We start from the raw sequence: 9,739 nt of genomic DNA, 5'->3' as shown, positions 1-9,739 counted from the left end.
ATATTGGCGAATCGCAAAAATGAATTAGGGATTCATAAGGTGTATACCATATTTCTAAAACTGCTTTTAGCGTAGCAGCGTATATGTCATATGTTCATAATAATTAACATGGACGAATGATTTCAGCATAGGCGAAATTTCAATAAAATTGTCAGAGGGGCTTATTATTTCTGACTTCACCTTCTACAATTTTCCTCGCCTTTATCCCAACTACTTGTGGTCGACCACCCTTATCTAAAACTTCCACTTCACACAATCACCCACATCATCTACGCTTACATCAGCCGTCCTCATATCGCATTCAATTACATCCCTTTAACTCTTTTTTGGTCTTTTAATTCTTCTTACAGCTTCCGATTCCTCTCTCCTCATAACATGACCAAACCATCTAAGTCTATTTTCATCTTATCTATGATTCGTTCCTTTTCCTATCTTCTCTAGTCATCTCACTCATCCATCTAAGCATTCTCATCTCTGCTCTACTTTCTTGTTGCCCGACTAGCACTCTTAAATATATATCATAGCTGGTCTCACAACAGTCTTATTGAATTTACCTTGCAGTCTCATTGGAATTCTTTTATAATTTAGATCGCCAAAAAATTTAAAGTAGTCAAAATATATTATAATAAAGTTATTTTCTATAATTGATATATTTTTAGGTATGCTCAAAAAAGAAAAACGGTAGCACAGTGGGGTCGAGGCACAGTATAGACGTGGCATAGATGAGATAAGTATAGATGATATCTGACAGTGATTAAAATCACTATCATAAGAAACGCTTCGATGCAAATCTGTAGATAGTGTTTCCTTTAGAGAAATTGGTGAAATATTTTAAAAGCAACATGAACTCTTATTTCTTTAATTATATCCTGATTAGTAGTTCTTTGATTTTAAAATATAATATATGAATAAATACTAATTATAGTTTTTAAATTTAGTATGAAATTGTGAGGCCAGCTATGATGTATGGTTAATAGTGTTGGGCGGTTGATAAGAAAGTAGAGCAGAGAATAAGTGTAGCAGAGATGAGAATGCTTAGTTGGATGAGTGGAGTGACTAGAGAAGATAGGATAAGGAACGAGCATATAAGAGGAAGTATAGGTGTTGCGTCAATCGTGGATAAGATGACAGAAAATAGACTTAGATTGTTTAGTCATGGTATGAGGAAAGAAGAATCGAAAGCTGTAAGAACAGTTATAGAAATGAATGTTGAAGGAAGAAGAGATAGAGGAAGACCAAAAAAGAGATGGAGGGATGCTATTGAATGCGATTTGAGGACAGCTGATGTGAGCGTAGAAGATGTGGGAGATCGTGTCAAGTGGAATCTTAGGATAAGGGTGCCCGACCCCAAGTAGTTGGGATTAAGGCAAAGAAAAAGAAAAATATTACCAGATATTCCGGTGGCAATTGACATAATATGATTGTTATTTCGGAATGTACAATTTAGCGTTTAGTTGGGTTTAAATAATATAGCGTCAAATCAATTACCTACTCTATCGGTTGTATCTCAATATACACTACACTTTAATGATACAATAAATAAATAAACTCACACATACACACATATGCATTTATAACATTGTGTCTAATGTAAGTATAACATGATAAAAAGTAACCGTAAAATGAAAAAAATGGAATATAAATTTTATTACTCATATTAAATGTAATGTAACTCGAAAAATATTTGTTTAAATGAAAAAATATAAGATTATATTTTTATTTATAATTGTCTTTTAAACAACTTTTGTGCGAAACTTTTTTTTGTAAGTTAAATATTTTTTTTTGAGAAAATTAAGAAAGCTCATATTTTTGAACTTTTGCGAGGATTTAAAAAAAAAGCTCAATTCCAATCTTGAGGACTATTAGTATGTCATTATACATATTTTAATTCAACTTTTAAAAAAACAAAATTTTTTCCGCAATTTTTCCTTTGTTGACTGGCCTAGATGTCAATTTTAAACTTGTAATTGAGCTAAAAGTTATGGTAATATATTCAATTTATTTTACTATAAACTTTCATAAATCTTTATCAAAAATTTTTCATCAACTTTAAAGAACCAAAAAAATAGGTTAAAATTGAAAATTTGGACTGATTATTTTTAACATATTAAAAATCAAATCAGTAATAATTTGAAAACAAATTTTTTTTTCTTTTAATTATTATTTTATATATATAATTAGTAATAATATAAAAAATTAGAAGTGATAGAAATAGTCTACTTGCAGATTTGAAAACAACGCGAAAAGTTGATTTAGAAAAGTATATTTTTGCTTCTGATGAAAGTTCCTTGTAGTCCAGTGCATTTTTTTATAGTAACAAACAGTTTTTATTGAAAATTATTGTATCAAGCCCTTTAAATTTTTATACACGTAAAAGTAAAGCAAAATATAACTTCTTTATTATTTTTATAATTTCTCCGTTTAAATTACAATATTAAATATCAATTTCATACTAAATTTAATAATTATAATTAGTATATATTCAAATATTATATTTTAAAATCAAAGAACTACTAATCATGATATAATTAAAGAAATAAGAGTTGATGTTGCTTTTGGAATAATCCACCAATTGCCTAATTAAAACAAAAAAAAAAAAAGTTTGTTGGGAATTTTTTCTGCTATTCTGCAAAATTACTCCTTCGTTGACTAGAATGAATCATTAAATAGAAAATTTTATGAGAATTAAAACAATGTTATTTTTAAGATTAATATGCAGTCAGAAAGTTTTATAATTATTATTTATTGTAAATTTATCAGAAAAACTCATTATTTTTTGCATTTTTATCGTAATAGAACACTTAAATAGAAATCATAGTAATCATTTCTAAGTAATTTTTGATATTTAAAAAGATTCTACTATTGAAATATCCAGAACTGAATTAATTTTAATGATTTACTTTAACTAAAAAAAAAAAAGTTAATATTTTGAATCCCTCTTGTGGGCAGGTAAAGGGTTAGATTTATAAAAAAAACCAAATGATAGATAAAGACATGCATCTAAATAAAAAAAAATATACTGATTTGGTCATTTTTGATAAAGTTATAACAATTAACAAAGTTATAAGTTTTATACACTGGACTACAAGGAACTTCCATCAGAAACAAAAATATACTATTCTAAATCAACTTTTCGCGATGTTTTAAAATGTGCAATTAGACTTTTTCTATAACTTCTAAGTTTTAATATTATTAAAAAATAGTTTTTACATATAAAAAAAAATAATTAAGAACAAAAAAAATTGTTTTAAATTAATACTGATTTGATATAATATTTAATATTAATTTGATTATTAATAAGTTAAAAATAAGGAAAATGACATATTTAACCAATTTTGTTAATCGTTTAAAGTTGATTGTTGTAAATGTTTATAATAAAAAAAAAAAATTTATTTTACCATAACTTTTAGCTCAATTGGTAAGTTTGACATTGACATAATTAAATAGAAAATTTTATGACAATTAAAAAAATTGTATCGTTAAGATCAATATGCAGTCAGAAAGTTTTATAATTACTATTTATTGTAAATTTATCAGAAAAGCTCAATATTTTTTTGCATTTTTATGGTAATAGATAACTTAAATAGAAGTAATAGTAATAATTTCCTAGGAACTTTTGTTGTTTGTTGAAAAGATTCTATAATTGAAATATTGAGAACTTAATTAATTTTAATGATTTACTTTAACTAAATGTACCAATCAAAACAAAGTTGTTAAAAAGATTTACTCAATTGAGTTTATTATAAAATTTGATTATATTTGTAAAAATCAATTGTTAATTCAGGAGAAAAAACAATCATTTTTTTTAGAAATGATTTATATAGCAACACGTTAGAAAAAAATTTGAATATTATAGTCTAATAGTAGCACACACAAACAGAGTAATAAAATTATTAAATTACAAAGTAAAATGATTTAATTTTGTAGTTGAAACCTATCATATCAAACTTCATTCGTTAATAAATATTTTGAAAACATTAGAAATTAATGATTTTAATTGTCTTTATGGAGACGATGTAATAACTAACTGTTTAATTGATAAATTAGAATTTTTTTTTCAATTTTTGAGAGTAATATCTTCAACTAGATACGAATTGTAGTAATTTGACGTATTGTTGAAAAAAGTAGGTCAAGTTAGAGCAGAGAAAATAAATGATAGTCACAAAAAAATATCTTCTCGGCTTTGCATCGAAGCGAAAACTTAAAATATAGTAAAATAATTTTAATACGAATAAGAAATTTCTTCTTGCAAGGGGCGACTAAAGTGATGGGATCCTTGATCTTTATTGAAGTTATTGAATCTAAATGTGATAAAAATCAAACGAGTTAAAATTTATACTAACTTAAAAAGAATTAAGAAAAAATGCAAAAAATTCATTGCCATATGCGGGTTGGAACCTCGTACCCCAAGCGTGTAAAACATAAATTTTACCAACTCGGCAACCGTACGTTGCTTCCGGCGGTTGAAAAATTGGCTATTTAAGCTAGTTCAAATTTCAAAGTTATTTTTCTCGACTTAAAAGAAACAAACATATTTAAATAAGTTTAACTATCTATACTATATCAATTTTAATTTATATAATATTTATGAAAATCTGTACTCCCCTTGTCAGGTATTTTAAAATAAAATAAAATACAAAACCCAGAATTTTAACACAAAAATAGCATATTTTTGCATACGGTAGTCATTTTTACCATGAAGACAAATCCAGAGGTCAAATTTTTTTTTTTCACATTAAAGTATATTACATAAGCTTTAATTTAAGATATATTTAAAAGTGTCAGTATTTCCGGAATACTTTCAAAAATTAAATTGAAAATATCGTAGTAACAATACGCATGTTTAAAGTTTTGACCCCCCTTGTTAAAGGGGTATGATCCGATTTACAAAAAAAGCGTGCCAGATGAAAGGGGTATATAAATATTTATTATAAAAAAATAATAATATTGATCCATACATTTTTCCAAAAGTTATATAAAATATAAATTAAATAATATAACATATAAAATCGAGATTTTTTTCACGGAAATCGTACGTTTTTCTTTAACTTTGATGTCCGTTTTCACCACGAAGACAAGTCCAGAGGTCAAATTTTTTTTTTTCAAATTAAAGTATATTACATAAGCTTTAATTTAAGATATATATAAAAGTGTCAGTCTTTCCGGAACATTTTCAAAAGTTAAGTTGAAAAAGTTCTACTTTCTATACGCATTTTAAAAGGTTTGCACCCCCCCTGTATAAAGGGAAATGGTCCGATTTTAAAAAAAAGTATGTCGAATGAAAGAAGTATATATAAAGTATTTATCATTAAAGAATAAAGTTGATTCATGCATTTTTTAAAAAGTTATAGCAACATAATGTTAAAAAATGTAAAATATAATATCAAGAATTTTTTCACAAAAATAGCATATTTTTGCATACGGTAGTCATTTTCACCATGAAGACAAGTCCAGAGGTCAAATTTTTTTTTTTCAAATTAAAGTATATTACATTAGCTTTAATTTAAGGTATATATAAAATTGTCAGTCTTTCCGGAACATTTTCAAAAGTTAAGTTGAAAAAGTTAATTTTTTGTAAAAAAGTTACCATTTTGAAACCCCATCCTTTGGGCTGTTAAAGGGTCAAATGTTCACAAAAATATATAAAATGATAGGTAATTATCTAAGGTATCTATAAAAAAAAAAATTATATTGATTCGGTCATTTTTAAAAAAGTTATGGCAATTTTAAGTAAAAAAAATTGAAAAAATATCGAAAATTAGCGATTTTTAAATTTGTAATTTTTTGGGGGATTTCCCCCGTTTACGGGGAACGAGGGAATTTTTTTCAATTTTTGAGGGTAATGTCTTCGACTAGATACGATTTGTGATCTTTTGACATATTGTTCATCAAAATCGGTCCAGCGAGAGCTGAGATTGAGCGTTCATAGACACAAAAAAAAAAAATAAAAAATAAAAAAAAAAACACATCATAGTAAAATTAATACCTTCTCAGCTGCGAATCGAAGCTAAAAAAATGTATATAAATATTAAGAATATTTTATAACTTTTTGTTTAGCCTTTGTTATATACAGAGTGATTTATTAAGCATACTACTCCCATTTTTTTCATTAAATAATAATATTTTTATAAAAATTTATAGAATAACATTTTTACAAACCGTTATAAGTGTAAAATTTATTGTAAAACAAAATTATTCCTATTAGCAGTTTTTAGTTTATTGATCATAAAAACGGATTTCTAATTGGAACATTATTAAGTGCTCCTATGTGACGGTTTTGTAGGATCTTTGAACTTTTCAATCTAATGGGTTTATCTAAGTTGAAATAAAGCTAGAGGCCTTATACTTTGGGTGTTTAGGTTCATCTCGCGAAAGGACTACACTCAGAGTTGGTCATCGGTGCCGGTAAGCGTAGGTGACGCCAAACATTTTTCTAACTAATAATATTTGTTAACAAAATGCACATTATTTGGAAATATCGAAAAATTAAACTTAAAGGCAAAAATAAATGAATAGAGAATTCTAATTTTTTATAATTTTGACTACAAAAAAATTGTTCCTACTATCATAACATCAATTAAAATTTTTTGGAATATTTTAAGTTTTGGAAATACGATCCTTAATTAACAAAAAAATACTAGTACATATTAAAAAATGTCATCCAACAACTTCATTAATATGCACTTCAGTTTTTTTTATTATATAATATTAATTTATATAATAAATCAGGGTAGTTATTCAAAAGGAAACTAGACAAGTGACTGCCAGCTCTGATTTTTCCATGGGTCTAATTTTTTTTTTAACTTATAGTATGTCACATAGTTTCAAGTTGTAACTTTTTATACGTATGTTTCAAGTTGAACCCTTCTGTATAAGCGGATATGATCTGATATCTAAAAAAAGTAGGTCGGAAAAAATATTATGTATAAAATATTTATAACAAAAATTGTCTAACGCATATAATTTTTAAAATAATAATAGCCATTTAAGTTGAGAGAATAAAATCGTTTTAAAAACGGCGGTCATTTGCACATAGATAATACGTCGTGACAAATATTTTTTTAACTTATAATACTTATAGTACTCTATAATTAAAAAAATTATTCAAATAATGTATAAAAAATTTGTTTATTCCTATTTTATAAACGTCGCTAACTAAAATAAACATGGAAATTTCGTAGTCTTTTATTTAAAAATAAGGAATTTTTAATTTATTGTATTTTTGCATTTAAAATGATAAATAAATTATTTTTTGAATTAATAGAACTGTTTTACAACACAACTAATTTATTAAAACACGTTAACAATGATTTATACAATTGTGAGAAAACAAATAGAATACTTAGAAATGAATAACAATCATAAAATAAAAAATGTGTAATAGAAACACAAATTCAATGGCACAAATAAAATTAAAAATACCCAGTTTTTATTATGAAAAATATAAAAAAAAATTAATGAATAATAAAAAATAAATAAAAAAATGAAAATACATAACAAATAAAAGTAATAACAATAAATAACTGATGAGCACCAAAAATGTAAATAATAAGTGTATACTTGTTTAAATTTATCATTAAAGATATAAGGGTCGTCCTGCAGTTATATCTGAGGCAAAATATAAGAGTTATAAGGTAAATATAATTGTTGAAATCGGCGAATTTGTCATAGTTCATAATCATTAATTACTGGAAGTCAAAATCTGTAACATTCTATATTGATGTCGAGATTAGCTATGGTCTATATCAGTTGAATCGCAAAATTTGATTATTAATTATGATCTCTTTTTTGACTGAAGAGTTTTATATTAGTTTGTTTGCGTTTTGAATTCATGTTATTGAATTTACCAAAAAATGTGGTGATGGAATCCAGTTTTCCATTGATAAAGTTATTCTGTATTTCTATGTTGTTATTATAGTATTTTCCTAATTTGAACAACTAAAAAATGAATTAAAAAATATTAACTAATGTTATATGTATTGTGTATGAAATAGAAACTTACTTCATTTCGATCAGTACTTTTAGGTATGTGTAGTGCTACGTTGGGAGCAATACTTCGGACCAAATCGAAGATCGTTCGACCGCCACCTTCGTATTCACTACACATATTCTTCTCCAAACTGTATGTTTTATGGCGTTTGTACGACGGTCCTCCCCATGGAGGCGAAGTTACAATGACTTCAGCTTTGTATTTCTTTAGGTCTTTAGCTAAAGTGAAAAAATCACCCTCTATGAATTCTATCTTATCCCTCACACCATAAATTTCCGCATTATTCTTGGCGAATTCTAATTTGTTCGGATCAATGTCTATCGCTATCACTTTTTTATACTTCATTGCTAACTGAATTACGTTACCTCCGGCGCCACAAAATGGATCCATCGCTAAATTATAACCCTCACACCTTTTGGCAATATGCTTGCTCAAAATTTCAGGACACACAGAATAAAACGATTCTAAAATAATAGTTAATATTAAAAAAATAAAAGATTAATAAAGAGTATTAAATTACCATAGTCCAAGAGAATTCCGTCATCAAATTTTTCAAACAAGAAGTGTCTTTTATTCCATAAGTGCTTTGGAATATCATGAGAGCTAGTTTTATTNATAACCCTCACACCTTTTGGCAATATGCTTGCTCAAAATTTCAGGACACACAGAATAAAATGATTCTAAAATAATAGTTAATATTAAAAAAATAAAAGATTAATAAAGAGTATTAATTTACCATAGTCCAAGAGAATTCCGTCATCAAATTTTTCAAACAAGAAGTGTCTTTTATTCCATAAGTGCTTGGGAATATGATGAGAGCTAGTTTTATTGGAGCTATTACTGTCCAAGTTATATTTAATTTTCGAAGTGTTATGGGTAAATGATGAATCTGTGGTATGTGATTGAATTGATTCAGTCGAGTGACTTATTTGAATCGAAATGTTGTTCTCGCACACCTCTGTAGCGTTTTGGAGCTGGCAGAGGGTGATATCATTGGTAGAGTCATTGTTCGGTAGGTGGAGGTGTGATATATTCAAAGAAGCACTGTTCAGGTTAGTTTCAATGGAATTGTCAGGTGTATTATTCTCAAAAATGTTTTCTTCTGTTTCAACAGTCGTAATTTGTGTGGATGTCTCTGTAGATTTTTGATCTGATAAAATATTTGTCAAAATAGGTGTAGCATTGGTGTCTATTGTCGAAATTGATGTACTAATTGGTTTAATTTTCGACTTCATAGTTTTGTTTTGCTTAGAAAGTTCATCGTCCAAAAATATAAGAAATATTAAAACTAAAATACCACTAAAAGCGAGATCTTGAATAACTAAAATAGGAATAAACAAATAAACAAGCACCATAGACGAAAAAATAGGAAAAGTGTCCATCTTGTCAATGAAATTCACTCGATAAAAAAATGAAAGTTAAAAAATATGAATTTAAACAATATGAAAAATATAATAGAGAATTCTAGACTGGTTGGCTTCCACAAGAGCTTATATGTTCTTTGTTCGCTGGTTAGACTTAAAGTCCTAAATGAATTTTTAATTTACTAGATCTTTTATACTAAATTTTTTCCAATTTTTCAGCCAACGACAATTAACGTTGCTAAAACAAAATTTTTCATTAATTCAAAGATAAATATGTTTCACGATCGCCATAGGCTGTTTTCAGCCAATATCTATTTTATATTCTTCGAATTATACATATCGTGTATGTCAGAATAAAAAGCAATTGTAAAATAGTAATCGAATA

General features: G+C 26.6%; 1 protein-coding gene and 1 long non-coding RNA gene across 2 annotated transcripts; one reads left to right on the top strand and one right to left on the bottom strand.

Moving 5' to 3' along the window:
* Window positions 1-3,843: 3,843 nt before the first annotated feature.
* Window positions 3,844-5,627, top strand: LOC126902984 (uncharacterized). Its single transcript, XR_007703390.1, has 2 exons — window positions 3,844-5,086; window positions 5,457-5,627. It is a non-coding gene; the product is annotated as an uncharacterized LOC126902984 (long non-coding RNA).
* Window positions 5,628-7,770: 2,143 nt separating this feature from the next.
* On the bottom strand, window positions 7,771-9,372 carry LOC126902004 (uncharacterized). The gene is made up of 4 exons (XM_050679027.1): window positions 8,727-9,372; window positions 8,511-8,618; window positions 8,003-8,454; window positions 7,771-7,938 (listed from the first exon to the last, which is right to left on the bottom strand). Exons 1-4 carry the CDS (start codon window positions 9,370-9,372, stop codon window positions 7,771-7,773), a joined length of 1,374 nt encoding a protein of 457 aa, XP_050534984.1.
* Window positions 9,373-9,739: the final 367 nt, after the last annotated feature.

Source organism: Daktulosphaira vitifoliae, unplaced genomic scaffold (assembly GCF_025091365.1).
Source record: "Daktulosphaira vitifoliae isolate Bord-2020 unplaced genomic scaffold, ASM2509136v1 Scaffold_3, whole genome shotgun sequence".
NCBI lineage: Eukaryota > Metazoa > Arthropoda > Insecta > Hemiptera > Phylloxeridae > Daktulosphaira > Daktulosphaira vitifoliae.
This window is presented reverse-complemented; position numbering and strand designations above follow the sequence as displayed.